Source organism: Gossypium hirsutum, chromosome D05 (assembly GCF_007990345.1).
Source record: "Gossypium hirsutum isolate 1008001.06 chromosome D05, Gossypium_hirsutum_v2.1, whole genome shotgun sequence".
Classification (NCBI taxonomy): domain Eukaryota; kingdom Viridiplantae; phylum Streptophyta; class Magnoliopsida; order Malvales; family Malvaceae; genus Gossypium; species Gossypium hirsutum.
Genome location: NC_053441.1, coordinates 54,214,909 through 54,233,533, shown reverse-complemented (window position 1 = coordinate 54,233,533; position 18,625 = coordinate 54,214,909). Strand labels below are relative to the sequence as shown.

At 31.8% G+C, this 18,625-nt stretch overlaps 1 protein-coding gene across 4 annotated transcripts; it reads right to left on the bottom strand.

Annotated features, from left to right (window-relative positions):
• Positions 1–67: 67 nt before the first annotated feature.
• Positions 68–6,867, bottom strand: LOC107904003 (E3 ubiquitin-protein ligase DA2L). 4 transcript variants are annotated; one of them, XR_001686057.2, is made up of 11 exons: positions 6,665–6,861; positions 6,426–6,475; positions 5,786–6,263; positions 5,552–5,603; positions 5,423–5,468; positions 5,241–5,322; positions 5,007–5,151; positions 4,815–4,905; positions 2,953–3,019; positions 1,746–2,472; positions 68–411 (listed from the first exon to the last, which is right to left on the bottom strand). XR_001686057.2 is itself a non-coding variant. In XM_016830242.2 (10 exons), exons 3-10 carry the CDS (start codon positions 5,975–5,977, stop codon positions 1,876–1,878), a joined length of 1,272 nt encoding a protein of 423 aa, XP_016685731.2. In that variant the 5' UTR covers positions 5,978–6,263; positions 6,426–6,475; positions 6,665–6,867; the 3' UTR covers positions 1,263–1,875. The 4 variants fall into 4 exon arrangements, 2 of the variants coding, with proteins under 2 accessions (XP_016685731.2, XP_016685732.2); XR_005912949.1 differs by having other exon boundaries at positions 5,019–5,151; XM_016830242.2 differs by lacking the exon at positions 68–411 and having other exon boundaries at positions 1,263–2,472; positions 6,665–6,867.
• Positions 6,868–18,625: the final 11,758 nt, after the last annotated feature.

Here is an 18,625-nt window from a genome sequence, read left to right as displayed (position 1 = left end):
TACATTAGATTAGTATTATATATTTAATATAAGTTTATTTTTAATGTGTTATAAATTACATAATATATAAAAATAACATAATATAAATAATTATAGACTTAAAAACAAGTCGTGCTTTGGGTCTTGAATGTTTAAGCCCAAACTTGATCCATATTTTAAACAGGCTTAATTTTTTTGCCAAGCCTATTTTTCGGGTCTATTGTTTTTACTCAAGTCCTCTCAAATTTTGAGCGGGCTTTCGAACCTGAACAAATAGCTCAACCCATGAACAATTCTACTTCTCATTACCTAATTCAACATGTGATGTCCTTGAAGGCTAACAACAACTTTCGATTAAACCTTCCATCTAATCTTCTGATTATTAGGTTTCTCCATCTCATCTCATTGTTGCACGTTTTGACATCTTGTTCCCTGACCAGAAGCAAAAAAGTGTACAGGATCAGTATTCTAGCTTATGTTTCTGTTTAAACGTCGGCACAGACGAAGTTAGAAAATTTATTTAAAGAATAAAATTAAATTGTAATTCTTACTATAGTAAAAAATATAATTTTATTATTTTAATAGTTTATATATTTATAACTTTTAAAAGATGAAATTAAATTTTTATCTTTTTTAAGAGAGTCAAAATAAAATTTTACCCTTAAACGTCGTCAAAACGCATATATATCATAAACCACTCTAAACTGACGATTGAATCAATTTTTATAATTTTTCAAAATTTTTTTTATAAAATTTTAGTAATCAACAATTGATCAAATCAAAAGTTAATAATCTAATCAATTCGACCACTTAAATTTTAAAACCACGCTTCATCATGTACTAATTTTTTTTTGTTTTTTCGCACCCATGACCATTTTCTATATCAACACTCAAGTCTTACAGTAATTTTTTTTTCTTGGCGTCCCAAAATCAAATTAGACCATTAATTCTATTAATAATAAAAAAAAACTAAAATGTTGAAAGTATACTAATTTTGAACTAAAATCTAACTCCATTGATACATAAAATCACCCTTAAAAAAGTTAAAATTCAATAAATTTAAAATTAGAATCTCAAAATCTATAAAGTTTTTAAATATTTTCTTCACCAAAAAGGAACCACTTAACTTATAGATTCTCCCTTAATAATATGATTTGACATCGTCGTAAAGACAAATAAGAATGAGATACTAATATGATTTCTTATTATAATAATTGAAACATGTAGGTCGATTTGCTCCTAAATATTTTTAATCATTTAATGAGAAATAGAGGCCAAGCCCAGAAAGCATGATACATGTTATCATATTCGTATATATCATTATATAAGGTAGCCTTAAAACTATAATTCTACAACTTTTTGACTAGCTTCCCAAAACAGGACATGAGTAGCATCCTATAAAAATGTAAGCTGTCAATGAACGAGACTACATATAAGACAAGACTCAAAAGAAGCCATCCTTAACCTCCTGCAAAATACTGATGCCAACCGAACTAAACTCGAGGTTCGAGACTACACTTTACAAAAGCCTATTTTCATTTGAGACGTGCATGCTATGGTACTAATGAAAGCCATCATAAATGGTTTTGTTTGTGGGATATGAACATGCTAACAAATGAAACTGAATGTAGCAAATGGGACCCCAAAAACATTTATGAATTGGTTAAAACAAGCGACCTTGGATTTGGTAGAATAATCTGTTTGCAATTTTAAAATCTATGTATGGAATGATAATCGTGTGAGGAAGAGAAAGGGATCATCACTACCTTGACCTTTAAACCGGTTGCATTGGAGCTACTTGGTGCACTTCATCACAGCTCGAGACTCCACAAGCTAACAGCCATGGTCAGCATTATCTGTTCGAGAAAGACGATCGCTGATAGATTGGACATAAAACTATTGCCATGGAACTCCAGGGTTACTTGTCATAGCTTTAGCTTCAGACAGAGATACAGCCATAGCCAGCATCATCTGCTCTTCATAACTTTCCGGAACAATGGGTCGGGGCACATTTAGAAAGCTACCCCTTATTTCATCCTGTTGTGGTATTGTTGAGATCCCGCCTATATCTTCTGTAACATCAGGACTTGCGTAGCTAGTCCCTGCTTCAGCCACCTCCGATCCAAAATCTACTCCCCATTCCCCTTCATCTCTTGAAGGTGTCATCAGACCACCAGTTGGCATGTCAACCGGGCTCTCTGCAGGACGATTCTCGGAAACTGGGTCCAACCTGTTATAAAACCTGCTGCTGCCAGGAAGCATATTGAACGGTGGTATATTTCCATTGTAGTCAAGAGAAGATTCTCCACTGATCTGCTGACGCTCAGCAAGGGCAGCTACTGCACAAGCAAAACCACCAGAAGGAGATGATGATGATGATGATGATGATGAACCGGCCACTGTGGCCATAGCTGGTGAGACATAGCGATCTACTGAAACATGTACTGAAGAAGCAGCATCTCCATTGTTAGACTTTCTGTGTCTGCTGTTCTCCTTAATCAATCCAAGAATCAACAGTCAGATAGACCAAAATTAAAGAAAAACAAAATCAAACAAAGCCTATATGTAATATATTAGGTAAAGTGGAGACTTTATATAAACAACAAGATGACAATAAAGAAAAGCATTAGAAGGATTGAACACTTTAATATGTGAAATTACTGTTAGTTCTTTAATATGTTGCTCTGACTTTTCATTTTTATTTAAGTATCCATGTATGACACATGGATATGGGAATATGACCTCAAGGATCCTCCAAAATACATGAAAAACTTAAAAAAAAAAAATCTAACCATAACCGTGTTGGACACATTCCTATATCTGACACCCACACCCAGTCCAAGTAACAAGCTTTAACTAGAAAAGGAAACCTTCAATGAAAGAATGGCAATTTTGAAAAGCACACTTGGTTGAACTGACAATGCGAGTTTTCTTACTGCTGGAAATGCTTAAATTCTACAATCAGTTCCATACCTGAATCGACTGCCAAATTGCTTCCATGACCATTATTTCCTCCAGATCTACGTCAAACTCATCATCCCTACAATTTAAGCATTTGATAAAAGATAGTGAAACAGTGTTCAATCCGATCATTAAGATCAACAGCGTAAACCTTGTTTTGGCCTGAACGAGACTGATTGTACTTATGCAGCAGAAAATAAAATACCGTCTCAACTTTTTTTTCATTCAAAAGCATATTAAAATATAAGGTAGAAAGTTAACCACAATGAAATGCACCCAAAGTGATACCTTTCTTCTTAAATTGTTATTTTCTTTAGCATCTTTCATAGAAAATAGGATTATAATCAACAAACTATGAATCATTGGCATCATTTCTCTACCCAATGGAAGCAGTTTGTGCATCTGCAGACCAGACTCCATTGTCTCCCATCAAAAAAGAAAAGAAATAGAGGTTCACTGCTATGTACTACAGTTATTTTTGTAGATAACAGAACTTCCATTAACCAAGGACGTATCATACTTTGCAGCAAGTTAGCACATTGCTGAATTCCATTAGCATCTTTTTTTTTTTTTTTTTTTTTGGAGAAGAAGTTACAAATACAGTCACGCTTACAATTACAATAAATACACTTGAATGACTACAATCAAAATCAATCATTAAAATGCACAATCAGACCGATAATCAGAATATATATCTGAACTTAAACTAAAACAAATTTGGACAGAGTCTACACATGGTTAAACTTAAACTAGAATAAATTTAAACAAAACCCACATATGGTGAAACTTGAACCAAAATAAATATGGAGAGAACCCATGCATTGGTGGGACTTGAACCAGAGACCTTAAAGTTCCCAGGGCCTCTTGTTATTAAGCCAATGCCTCATTGGCTTGTGCCTTCTAATATTGATAAGTGACTTTTCCCCACAAAAAGAGAAGGTACAACATAAAAAATAAACATATATATGACTAGATTGAACCACCGAGGCAAATTAAGGTAGATCCTCATTGAACTTATTAAAATTAAGGCTTCTTTACAGTTTTCATCCACATCTTCTTTGAACTTTCTATCATGTCATATCTTCCATTAACTCACATGTTCTCATTATTGAAATTATAGGTCTCCCCCCCTTATATTTGTTTCACTCATTCTGTTCCAATAAGTGGAACTCATTCCTTAAAGCACTCATCCAAAATCTCGTCTTTCCTGTGTGCCACACATCTAAATAAATAGTTTGATCTCAAAAACACTTGTGAAATGGCAAACTACTTGTCATCTGACATTTTTTCTCAACCATGAGCTAAGCAAGAGACAACTTTGGTGCTGAACTGGAAAGTGGAAACTCTTAATAGTCATTGCAACACAACTTTCAACTAAAAATTCACCTTCAAACACACTTTCACATTAACCCCATCAGTCCTTTTACCATCCCTTTTGAACTCCACAACAAATATCAGTCACAGCTGTAGTTTGAGGACCACCTGCACAGAACTCTTTTGAACAAATCTAGCATAAACATAATTTATCTTCACCTCACCACAACTTGAAATGAAGGCACTTAAACCAATCATAAAAGACGAGTCCTGAGATTTGAATAGAAAAATGAACAGTGATATGAATGAGCAACTATGCTCTATGCACTTCTTTTTTCTCTCAACATATGACTACACAAAACTTTTCTGAACAAATATAGCATAAGCATACTTTTTATCCTCACCTGAACACAACTTGAAATAAAAATGCTAAGACCAATCTTGCAAGATGAGTTCCGAAATTTGAATAGAAAAAGGAAATGCAATGCAAACTAGCAACCATGCTAAATGCACTTCTTTTTCTCTTAACATATGACTGTAAGAAATAAAACACTGCCTACCTGTTTGTCCTAGGATGTGATGGTTGTTGAACCATCATGGCAGCCTGCGAATCTTGAGAAGAAACTAGTTCCTCCTCAACAGAGGATTGAGCTGCAAAAATCAAGAATGTATAGGAAAAAAATTTTAGATGGAACAATGTCAAAGGAACAAAGAATCACTATACACAATAAAATATCACAATAAGTTGATACCAGCAGCTGTACCGTATTGAACTTCCCCCGGTGAAACAGCGGTGCTTGAAGAACTGAATTCTTGTCTTTTCTGCATTCTCTCTTCGTCATCCTGAAGTTCCTGCTGCCTCATTCTAATTTGTGCTTCTATGACACGTTGTTCTTCCTGCAAGTTTTAAATAGCAGAAACAAATATTAAAATGATAATCATAGGATCTGAAACCCTTCTTTGTTTTGCAAAGAGTGGGAACTTACAATTTGCTCGATCCCTTTTTCCTCCTTTGTTTTCACACCTCGGTACTCCACAGCGTAGTTTGAGGTTTTGCAGAAAGGACACCTCAAAATGTCAAGGAAAGCAAACATTTGAATATATATACAGAGCCAACTAATCAAATTAAAAAGTTCGACAGTCAACACTTCATTAATGTGAAGGATACTGGGTAGGACGGGTCGAGTTTGGATTCTTCATCTGTAGAAAACACTCTGGTGCAAATAAAAATCCATCAAAATTTCATAAAACTAGCAATATCAATATGAATCAGTCAGAAAATGCACATATAGTTTACCTGTGCAAATACTTTTCATGCAACATCTTGATCTGTTGAGACTCGGGTAATACTAAAATACAATGGGAAAAAAAACATATTGAGGTAACCACAAGGTATTACATTCAACAACAACTAATTTTAAAAATACAAGTAAATAGCATAGGCTTCCAAATATGCAATGATGGAAAAAAAGAATGAAATTACAATTGGAGAGTTAAACTTAAGAAGCAACACAACAGTATAAATACAAACCAAAAAGCAAATTGGGCATTCTTCAAGATCATAACAGCACTCTTCATTGCCAGGGTAACATGGAGCAAGCTTCGATTCAAGTATCAGTTTTCTCAGCTTCTTAACATCCACATCTTTATGAACATACAACCCTTGGGGGCGCGTATACTTCTCGTCCACCACTTGCCTTCTCCTTCCCAACTTATTACCCATATAAAATATCTCCAAATTAGGTTCACAAAACTGTTTTCTGTCCTTCTACTTCTACTTACAATTTGCTTGTTCTTTGAATTCTCTAAAATCAAAACCAACCAAAATAGAAACACATTTGGTTTTGATTATCTGGTTTACACAAAATAACAAACACATTATAAACACAAAACTCCAGTACCATCTAAAACCCTAATTCATAGTTTTACAACATAGGAATCACACTGGAAAACTGAATCCTGATCGAAATTGACAACATTTCAGTTTATGAAATTATGCCCGAAGAATCCTGCAAATGAACCAACAACAACAACAAAAATGCTCAAAATTGAACACAGAAATCCGAATTACTAGTTAAAACATGCTCCCAAATTAAAAAATGTGAATTTACTAACCAAGAATTCATATAAAAAAACCCTAACTTTCGGATTAGTAAGACCAATGAACTTACCAAGTCCAATTTTCATAGCTGAATTGGCAACCACGTATTCATTTCCATACCTACAATTCACGTATTCAACCAAGAAAAAAGTTAGCACTAAAGCTAAGAAGGCAAAGTAAAATCATTTTCAAAAAACAGATAATTTTTGTATAACAAAAATAAAACACAAAGTTAATCCCGAAAAAAGATCGAATGAAAGAAACGAAAACTTCAGTAAAAAAGAAAGAAAGAGATTAAAAGAAACAGACCTTAAAATTTGAAATCCTGAAAGGGATTTGGGGATGTGAAATTGGAGAGTTAAGAAAAAAAAGAGAGATTACATAATCAGAGGGTGAGATTTGGATTAAAACTATTTTATATTATCAGTATCTTTCTTTATATATTTGTGCTTTATCTTTTTTAAGTATGTATTAAATTTAGTAATCCCTGTATTTTTCGTGTTGCTATACTTACAGATATATTTTTAATAGCCTACTCTATTTATTTACTATTTATATCTTCTCGTGGCCCAATGCTGTAACATTTTATGTTTCTCTGTCTTGCTAAATTAAGAGTCCTTCCATGCCAAATAATTAAATTAATTTATCAATCAAAATAAACTCATTAATTGACCAATCCGACTATTAATTTAAATTAATGTAGGATCATCGGTTTAATAATGATTAATAATTTCTTTTGAAAGTTTATATGTACAATCGAAGTAAATGAGCAATCGTAAAATACAGAATCAAATTATTACAATACAAATAATTTAAGAATTTGAACAATCTTAGAATTGATTAATTGAACTGAAACCCATGCATGATAAGACTTAGAGACCCATACATATAATTGTACATGATGGGTCTTAAACTTGGATACATCCAAGACTTTCACTTTGCCAAACAGGGGTTAACAAAACTTGATTCACTTCGAAAAAATCGAAAAAAAATTCAAAATTCAAATTAATCGAATCAATTTATTGAGTCAACTCGATTTGAGTTTGAGTCAAGTTGAATTTTACAATTCAAATAACTCAAATAATTTGAATAATAGATTGGTGTAAATACCCTTTTAGTCCTTGTCAACTTTAAAAATAAGCAAATCAGTTTCTTTCAACAAAAATTACAAACAAAAATTCAAAATATTTATAAATTTTGTGCGTAGATAATAGATCACAATTACAAATCAAAACCAAAAACATACCTTAAAATCGATCCATATGGTATTTTATCTTTTTTTTTATTCATATAGTACAGTGTTTTAAATAGTAAATTTTAATTATTTCTATAATAATTGATTTTATATTTCATATATAAATTTTTATAAATAATACATTTATATAATTTAAACTAGTATATTTATATTAAATATATATGCGATAAATCCCTAAACTATACATGAACTATGATTTAATGTGTAATTGTATATATACATGAGTTTCGATTTTGTATAATTTTATACATGAAATTTTAATTTGATCTAATTTTTGTAAATTATTAACACAATTATTGATATAACATCCTTTTATGTTTATATATTGCATACATACATAATTATATTTATTTAATATAAAAAAATAAATTGATGTATTTATTTCTTTAAATATGTATGATTAAATCAGAATTAAAGTTTCAAGTATACATTTGAACCACAATTAGAGTTTCACGTGTATAATTGCTCTAATTTAAAATTCATGTATACAATTACATATTAAATTGAAATTGATGTATAAATTTAAAATTTATCCCATTATATATTATTTATGAACTATTATGATCAATTTATTAACTATTATAGTCAAACTAACCCGTACACATTTTTTTTATGTGTAAAATTTAAGAGGAGGACAAAACCCTAAGTACAAAAACTTCAATATAAACTTACGACTATACATTTCATGTTAGAATATATCTATAGAAAATTTCAAACAACGCACTAAGTCCTCGTGACTTACACCATCAAAGAAGAACAGATTAATGGAATATTTTATTAACCCAATGTTCATTCAAACAAATACCCAAATATTATCAAACCCTAAATTTGTTTAACAAGCAAGCAACGGGGGAATTTGAACACCCATAAAACCTTCTACCTGGACTTAAATCACTCCAAGCACATAACTTCATCGCCATTGTATACGCACTCAATTCTTGACCAACTCACAATGTTTGGAAAGCCACATTTTTCCATCCGTGGCAACCACGAAATTGGAGCCTACAAAATTTGAGCCATACCAATAGGATATTCCAATTTGTTGAAAAGATCTGTTTATGCATCATAGAGATAATTTCATTTAATGTTTACAATTCAAAAGCTGAATTTGGGTTTGTTTTTCTAGCTAAATTTTAAGGGTTTTTTTCTTTTACTTTTTAATCCACATCAGTTTTTTCTAAAACCCTTTCCCAAGTCATCTACATATTTGGCACTCTCAGGTAAAATTGTCCATGAGTCGAGTCGGACCGAGCCCTAATAAATTCTAGGTCAATCGATAAGTTTGGACCCAACCCAACCCAAAAAATGGGACTAAAATTTTTACCCAAGTTCAACCTGGATAAAAATGTTAAAATTCGAGCCCGACCAAGCCTGCTCGTATTAAAATTTTTTAAATTTATTTTTATATAAAAAATTAAAAAATATATATAACACGTCAAAAACATTAAAATAAATGTTTCGTAACAAATTTTAAAAAATCTTTATACTTAAATAACACTAAGATATGTGCAACTTAATAAGCAAACTCCTTTAAAATAATAGCAAAATTAATAATAAAACAGGAGTTATACAATATCCAAATGATAACAATAAAATTGTAGCAACATAATTCTGAAATAATAGCAAAATAGTGGAAAAATAACTTTTTTTTTGTAAAGTTGGGTTGGGCCCAAGCCCAAAAAACCTTACCCGGGGCTTGGCCCGTTTTGTAATGACCTAATAGTCAGAGGTGATGAAAAGCGAGGTTTGGGATTCCATTCCCATAAAGCGAACCTGTAAATATTTTTATTGAATATTAAGGTTAGTTTAGGAGTGAATTAGATTTTGGTAAAGTAATTTTCGTGAAATTAGAAGTTGTTAAGGTACAAGGACTAAATCGCGTAAGAGTTACAAGTTGAATTATAGATTAAAATTAATCAAAGGGACTAAAATTTAGCTTAGAGTGAAATTAGTATAAAATTTGAGGTAAATATGGAAATTGAAATTAGTCATGATTTAATGACTAAATTGAAGAATAAACAAAATATAATAGAAAAATTGAAATTCTTGTGAATTGAGTGATATGATATTTATTAATTGTAATTATTTTATTTTGTAGCGAACATTGTCCCGAAATCCTTGAGTAAGAAGGGAAAGACAAGGTTGACAATCCTTGCTAAACAATCATGCATATTAAATCTCTCCATAACTCTTTTGACATAGTTATTTTTTAGACAATCCTAACAATCCTTATGATCCATCACATAATATTTCAATTCCTATTACATAGGATGCCTTTCCCATATGTTTCATTTCAAAGTTATTCGAGAGAAAACTTTTGTCTCATGCAATATACCATAATCATTTGCAGCAAGTAAAATATTATCAACATATAAAACTAAGAAAATAAACTTGCTCTTATTGATCTGTTGGTATATACATCAATCAACAATGTTTTCTTGAAAGCCAAAAAACTTTATGGTATCGTTAAACTTGATGTATCGTTGCCATGAACCTTGTTGAAGTCCATATATTTACTTCTTAAGTTTAAACACCATATGACATTTTCTTTCAACTGTAAAACCTTCAAGTTGGTCCATGTAAACTTCTTCCTTAAGATATTCGTTTAGAAATGTTGTTTTCACATCCATTTATAATCAATACAGTCCTCCTAAGTGTAACCTTCGACAAAAAGTCTAGCTCTATATTGTTCGATATTTCCATTTGAGTCATGTATCCTTTACATCCAGCTTATTTTGAACCTTTTAGCAATTTGACAATGTCCCATACTTTATTTTGTTTCATAGATTTCATCTAATCTACTTTGGGCCATGTAAATAAATCGTAAATTAGTAAGTGAAATTTCTTCAAATAATATTACCCTTATGGATATTTATGTATGAATATTTATATTATAATGTGTAGTTTTCCGATTAAATTCTTGCAATACTTACTAAGCTATTCTAGCTTAACGCGTTTTCTTTTAACGCGTAGGTTAGATCAAAGGGAAGCTAGATGTGGTTCAAGACCTGCTCGTCCCATCACATCCTAAGGCCAAAAGAGTATGACTTCTAAATTTTTGGTTAGAATGGCATATACATAGGTATTTAATGTGTGTTTCTATTAGGAATGACTAAAATGTAAACTTTATAAACTTTATAAATTATAAGAACTTAATCTAAATGTTTGACTAGTAAGATGGTATGATGGAGTTATGGTGGCTTTAAATGTTTACATTATCAATTGGTTGGTTTTATATTGAAATTTGATATGTAGGGACTAAGGTGCAAAATTTTAAAAGTTGCAAAATTTCCTTCAATTTTGGCCTACACGGGGTTTGTTAGTTACACGAGCTAGCCACACGGTCGTGTGACCTACACAGTCTATTCACATGGCTATGTGAGTGTTGGAAATTGGGCAATTTTTGAACCACATGGCCTCAAAGACTTACATGGCCTAGCCATACGGTCATGTTGTAGACACGGCCTAAACAAAAGGTCATGTGCCCTGTTTTTCACAAAAAATCATATTTCACTTTAAAACAATGTCTTAAATATTAAAATGTTTAAAAAATTTACCGAGCTCTTTCTTATCATTGATTTTGGTTAATCAATGACTCGATAAGTTACTATACTAATAAGTTCCAAATGAAACCTTGCATATTAAATTTTGATCGGTTAATACTATGATATTTAATGGAGCATTCCTATATTTGATCTGATTATCGGGTTAAGTATAGGGGTGTTACATCAATAATATTTCCTGAACCTAAAACAATATTATTCTTAAATAAATTGAAACAACCATGTCCAAACTTAACATATAAATCTGAAAACATCAAGTTTTGAAATAAATATAAAGTTCCTAGAAATTGAAGGTATATAAAGAGCCTAAAATAGGTTTAAGTGATAACCACTATCCAAGACCAAACAATAAATCCCTATGCCTTCAATTGAAGCCTTCATACGATTCCCTATATATAGGAAATCTTTAGTTGGGTTTGTGGTCTGGATTTAAAGGAATCCATGTATCATGTTGGATATATGAGTAGTAAAACTCTAATCTAACCACTAAGTATTATTATGAACTTCAATTAAGTTTAATTCGAAACATACAAAAACATAAAATTTACCTTTCTTTTTGAACCAAGCTTTGTATTTTTGGAAATCTTTTTGATAGTGTCCTTTCTTACAAAAGTGACACTTATCTGCCATTTGTTCCTTTTTATCGCCATTAGAAACATTGACAGGCAAGTTTTTTCTTCTTCTTAAACTTGTTGGTTGTTGCTTTAAGTCCTTTGCCAGCTCCTTGATCCACAAGGTTGATGGAATTACTTCTTTGACTCTTTAACCTTGCTTTCTCCTAATTGAGCTTACTATTCAATTCATTCACATCCTACTTATATTTAATAATGTTACAATTAATTTGAAATTGCCTATAATTCAGAGGTAATGAGTTCAATATGAGTTGCACTAAAAAAGAGTCATCCACATCATCCCTAAGGTCTTTAGCCTTATTACAATATTAGTCATCACGATGATATGTTCTTGCATTCCCCTTGATCCATCATACTTCATGGTTATGAGTTGTGCCATTAAAGTACCAATGAGCGGCTTATCCATAGAACAAAAACATTCTTCCACAAACATAAGATATTCTTTCACACTTTCAGTTTGTGGAATTGTAGTTTTAATGTTGTTGGCAATAATCATTCACAAAAATATAAGACTCAATTTGTTTGACCATTCCCATTATTTATGGTATAACATATCTTCCTTGCTATTTCAATCAGTAATAACAACAAGTTTATCTTATAATAGTGCCAAGTCAAGATCGAAGATACCTAAATGGAACTAGACTTGTTCACTCTATTCAAAGAAATTTAACCCATTAAATAAGGTAACAAATGAAACTTGCAAATGAAGAGAAATAGTTGCAAAATAATACATAAAAGGAAAACAATACATAAATGCTAAAATATTGAATTCAGATTTGCAAATAATCTAAGAATAACCTAGTTTTCTTTTGGGTAGATACTAAAATATACCATCATAAATAAATGCTAATAATCTTTACGATCAAATCAATAATTTTCATCAAATATACACGTTGTATTTGGACATTCAAATATATATATCTAACAAAAATATTAATTTATCACCATAATTTTCACTATTGATAGAATAAATAATTTCCCTTTAGGCAAATTTCGAAGTTCTAATAAGTAGTGAAAGTCAATTATCCATTTTCCATCATATGCATTTAAATAATTACATGGATATTGACAATTTTATATACATGATTTAATTGATATCTATGAAAACTTTCAAATTTGACCACTTGGATGACTAACAAATTATATACATCTGTAAACTCCAAAATATATAGATATTTCAATACTCTTTTATTTATAAATTATGCTAATTCTGAGTAAAAATATAATACTTTCTCTGGTTTTATACTTAATTTCATGATATTTTATTATTTCCATAGGAATGTGTTAAGTTTACGAATTTTATGCTAAATACATGTTATTTTGTTATTTTTGTTAATTAATTGGGCTAAGGGAAACGATGGTAGAATTTTGATTGTATTTAGGTCTTAGACAGGTACAGGTTGAAACGATGATAAATGCAATCACAAGGATTGTCTAAATAAGAAGCCCAAAACCAAATTCATTTACCTAATTTTACCAGAAAATAAGTTGGCAAAATTCACTGCTAAAATTAGTAGTCCCTAACAAACCTTTTAGACTCTCAAATATAGCATATATGACCCAATATTGCACCAAATAAAACCAGCATGAAAAATTCCTTAAAAGGCCTTCAACCATCCACCTACTGCTAAAAATATCAATTAAAAACCACTGCATTTGGACCACATATTGGTCGGCCACACAAGGAGAGGGCAAAGCTAACTTCTTTGCTAAAAATAGCGAGGAAGATCACACTAAGGGACAACAACCAAAGGAAAAGGGAATTAAGGAAACTTCCTTGCTAAATTTAGTAAGGAAGACTTAGTCTTCCACCATACAAGGGACGACACAAATCATGGAGGTTATGGAAGACTTGTTTGCTACTTTTGGCATGGGCACTTAAGTTATAAAAGGAGACTTCCATTCATCATTGCAACACACTATCAACATCAACATCTTTCATATTCTTTCTTAAGTGTTCTTTCCCTATTCATGGCTTGTTAAACACTTAGTTTTACAAAATAAGGCAATCACTTGCCGAAATGAGAACAACTAGGAGATTGACTTGAAAATGTTTAGATGATTTTAACTTAAAGATGAGCAGGAAAGCCACTATGGGAACTCGCAATGAGCAGCCGTAGATAGCCCCCTACATTCAGCTGTTTACTCTTCGCATTGTGAAATGGTTGTGGATAGCCCCCATCGGTTGCTCATTCTTACCCTTCTCTTTACTGTTAAATTATTATTTTCTATGTTGAGAGCCAAGATTGCATCTCATCTTTATATTTTCAATTTAATATGACATGACTTATTTTTGTTTATTTAAAATGGATATGATTCTTAATTTGAGTTCATTGTGCAAATGATTATTTCATTCTTTTAGGTTTAATTAATGTTTATACTTGTGAATGTATGACCAACATTTGTAGGTAATTGAATTAAATATTTAATCTGAGAAGAGGTAATAGGTAATAGATAATAGACGTAAAACTTAAATGGTGCATATCATGTCGATTTCGGAAGATAATTGTTGTGTGCATAAACTGTATAAATGCCCGGGAGGGTGATTTCTAAGTTAGTTCTTAGACATAGGGATTTACTAATTAACTTAGGAACAAAATAGGACTTCGGGAAGAGCCTATGCCTTAATTAAACGGGTTTAATGAATTTTCATATTGCCACGAACCATTCATGATATTCTCTTTATGACTACTAATGAATTCTTGTTGAAATGAAATATTTTATTTTAGTCTATTCATGTTATGTTATATTATTCCTTGTGTTTATTTCCTATTGTGATTATTTTCTGCAAGACATATTGTTTTATTTTGTGGATGTTTGAATTCTGATTCCTTTCATAATTTAAATTGCAAATTTCATCAACAATATTCCTTCTTTATTTTGTTTTTAACCAAATTGATTAAAATCACCTTTGTAAATAATTCACTCAACAGTCCCTGTGAAAACGATACTCTTTACTTACTACTTATTACTTTTACGATCGTGTACATTTACACGTAATCACCGGACAACAACATCCCATAGGTATCAAATTAAAATATTCAATTTTAAACAACACAAACTTTAAAGCCCATTTATATAAAATACTTAAAAATCTCATAATTTAATCAATCCTAAAATTTCACCGTCGAAACCATTTTTTTGAAAACAAAAACTAGTTATCGACTTTAAAAACAAAAATTGGAGTCGCCACCGATCCTTTATTGAGGTGTGATCAGCTCACCTTAAAAATGATTTTGTTCCATGAAATTTGATAAAACAGGTTCGAGAGTCAGTTATGCACGAGGAAGTGTTAGCACCCTCGTAACGCTCAAAATTGGTACCAAATTGATTGTTTAATGTCTTAGTGTCGAAAATTTGAAAAAGATTTTCAAAGAAAACTTTTTATCTTGAATGAATTAAAATAATAAAACATTTTAATTTCAAAGAAATAAAACATCACACCCAGTGAGTTAGGGCGCAACATTTTTTAATCTTTAAAATTAAGTTTGTCTTTTGATTTTTAAAACTTATGGATTTAAACCTAAGAAGGATATTCGGTTATTTAGGTCTAATGAAGAAAATCGAAACCCAGTAAGTTAGCACACAATTTCTCAAAATTCCAAATACCGAATATTGCCTTTTTTTTAGAAATTCTTATTTCGAGATGGCAAAACGTCGTGTCCAGTGAGTTAGGACCCAACATTTTTGAATTTCCGAGAATAAGCTTTTATTTGAATCCGTGTGATTTTGTTGCAAAATAAATAATTGGCTCTCTAAATTCATCGAAAGAATTGAAATTCAGTAAGTTTGGACACAATCCTTCTCGAAAAACGTGAATGCCAAATATTTTTAAAAAATTAAGAAATAAAATGATTTTAATACTTTAATAAAAACAAACATTTTTATAAAGAAACAAAAATATATACAAATATATTTTAAAATGAATGTTTAATGAAATGATTTAATAGATACCATAAATTTAAATAAATGTTATATGAAAATAATTTTAAAAAATAATTAATACATAAAAAAACCTTGAAATAAAACTACATACCAAATAATTCTAAAATAAAGTAATATGTAGTAAAATGTTATATATATATGCTTGCAAAATAAGTAAAAATAAAAAATAAACATAACAATGATCGATAATACTAAAAATAATGGTGATATATAATACAATAATAATAATTGTAACTTAATAGCAATAATAATATTAACAAACTAATATTTAACTTCATTAGTAAAAACAAACACAATGGACTAAATTATAATCAAAACAAAATTGAAGAGAGAAGAAAAACAAAATCAAATTAAAACAGAGGACTAATTTGCAAAATATGCGTAACATGAAGGGCCAAAAAGGGCAATTAATCTTGCTTTCAAAACACTACATAGCATTGGACCAATTTAAAACAAAAATAAAATGTGCAGTAAAATTTAAAAGAAATAATAAATTTAATTTAAACACAGTGTAAAAATAGGGGACCAAAAGGGAAATTAATCCCGCCTTCCAGAACGCTGCGTTTTAGTACGGGTCGAATTGAAACAAAAATAAAACATTTAGCTAAATTTTTTTAAAAAAAATAAGAAATTTTATTTAAACATTCTGCGAAAAACAGGGGGACCAATTGCACAAATTTCCCATTTAGGGCAAGGACGCGCGGACCCTGCTTGCGGGTTGGGTCGACGCACAGATCCAACCCACACCAAACGGCGCCATTTTGCTTTTATGATTAAAAACAAAAAAAATTCTAAAAAACACATTTCATTTTCCCTTTTTTTTTTCAAAAAAAGAAAACAGAAGGGCAAAGCCTCTGCTAGGGTTGTCTTTAACCCAACTTTCCCTAGCCACCGCAACCACCTCGACGGACTTGAAGCTCTCCTCCGACTCTGATTCGAACAAAGCAAATAAGGTTATGCCCTCCTCCACGTAGGTAAGATCTTTTCTCCTTCTCTCGTTAATTTGTTTTAAAAAAATAGGAGAAAAATGAAAGAAAAACTGTAGAAGGACGAAGGAAAAAAACGGAACTAATTAGTCACCTTAAAAAATGTTTCCTTTTGATTTTTTGTGTCTCTGTTTTTAGATCTCCAATTGTGTAACCCTTTTACAAAAAAATATTTGGCTTTATATAGCCGAATCTTTACAGAGAAAGCAAAAAAAAAACAACCTTTTTACAACTTTTGCTATATTTTCGATCATTCCCACTGTTTGTGGTTCATGCTTCTGTGGCAGGTGGGTACTAGAGGAGACGTGCGCGACGTGCGCGGAGCGACGTGGGTGAGGTTGCTGCTGCGGCGCTGGACAAAAGGGCTAGGGTTTTCGGAAATAATTTTGGGCTGTATTGGGTTAATGGTTTGGTGTACTAGGCTTGAAATTAATTGTATTTGGGCTGGGCAAAATGAGCTATTACAGCTGCCCCTCTTTGGTCGTTATTGTGTAACAGAAACGGAGTAAAGACTTTAAAAATGGAAAATTTTGCCTGGTCATGCTGGATCTTGGTGCTCCTCTTCTTCAAGTAGCCTCATTCCATCCTACTGCATCTTCAGAGGTATAAGAATTGGTGCTTCGATCCACTCCACTGCAATGTTAGGGAGATAGGATTTGTACTTTGTAACTTCTCAAAAGAACAAAATTTGCTATCTTCAATCAGCTCTACTGCAACTTCAAGGAGATATGACTTGTAGCTTCAATTTGTTCTACTGATAGTTGACGCGACCTGCTCTTTTATAATTTATAGAGATAAGATCTATTTTTTAATCCACTCCACTGAAACTTCAGGGAGATAGGATTGATTTCTTCTGTCTATTCCACTGCAACTTCAGGAAGATAAGACTGTATGTGGTCTGCTCTTCGCAACTTCAGAGAGATAAGATCTGATGTTAATCCGCTCCACTGCAACTTCAGGGAGATAGGATTATTTTCTTCAATCTGCTCCACTGCAACTTCAGGGAGATAAGACTGGATGCGATCTGCTATTCTACAACTTCAAAGAGATAAGATCTGATTTTAATCCGCTCCACTGCAACTTCAGGGAGATAGGATTGTTTTCTTCAATTTGTTTAACTGCAATGTAGGGGAAACAAGATTCGCCGTTGTGACTTTAATCTATTCCATGCATCGCCAGGGAGGTAAGATTCACCATTGTGGCTTCAATCTTTTTAATTGCAATGTCGGGGAAACCAGATTCACTATCGTAGCTTCAATCTATTCCACTACACCGCTAGGGAAGTAAGATTTGTCGTTGTGGCTTCAATCTATTCCACTGTAATATCAGGGAAACAGATTCACCGTCGTAACTTCAATCTGTTCCACTACACCGTCAGAGAAGTAAGATTCACTGTTGTGGCTTCAATCTATTCCATTGTAATACCAAAGAGATAGGATTCGCTGCCCACAGCTTCAATTCGCTTCACTTCAGCAAATCCAAGCCTTAATGCTAGGGAGATAAGATTCACCGTCGTGGCTTCAATCTACTCTGCTACAACACTAGGGAAGTAAGATTCACCGTTGTGGCTTCAATCTACTCCACTACAATGCCAGGGAAGTAAGACTCGCCGTTGTGGCTTCAATCTATTAGCGTCAAGGCGATAAGACTGATGTCTTTGATTTGCTTCGCTGCTAGTACAGGAAGGCAAGATTTGCCATTTTTAACCTACTCTACTGCTACTCAGGGAGACAAGGCTCGTATCTCCACCGGTTTGTTCTCTGGGGAACATGACATGTATAATTCATCTATGAACCTAATTATGCCTAGTGATTAGGATGTCATGATCAGAATAAATCAAATGCTCCTAACTAGACGTGTATGAATGACATTTGAATGAATGTAGAATA

Bases quoted from the DNA above. Each gene is read 5' to 3' on its own strand.
- LOC107904003 (XM_016830242.2), bottom strand. From the start codon at position 5,977: ATGGGTAATAAGTTGGGAAGGAGAAGGCAAGTGGTGGACGAGAAGTAT. The intron at 5,469-5,551 runs GTAAACTATATG...TATTTGCACCAG, and splicing joins CATGAAAAGTATTTGCACAG to AGTGTTTTCTACAGATGAAG. The intron at 3,020-4,814 runs GTAGGCAGTGTT...CTTAAATTGTAG, and splicing joins TCACATCCTAGGACAAACAG to GGATGATGAGTTTGACGTAG.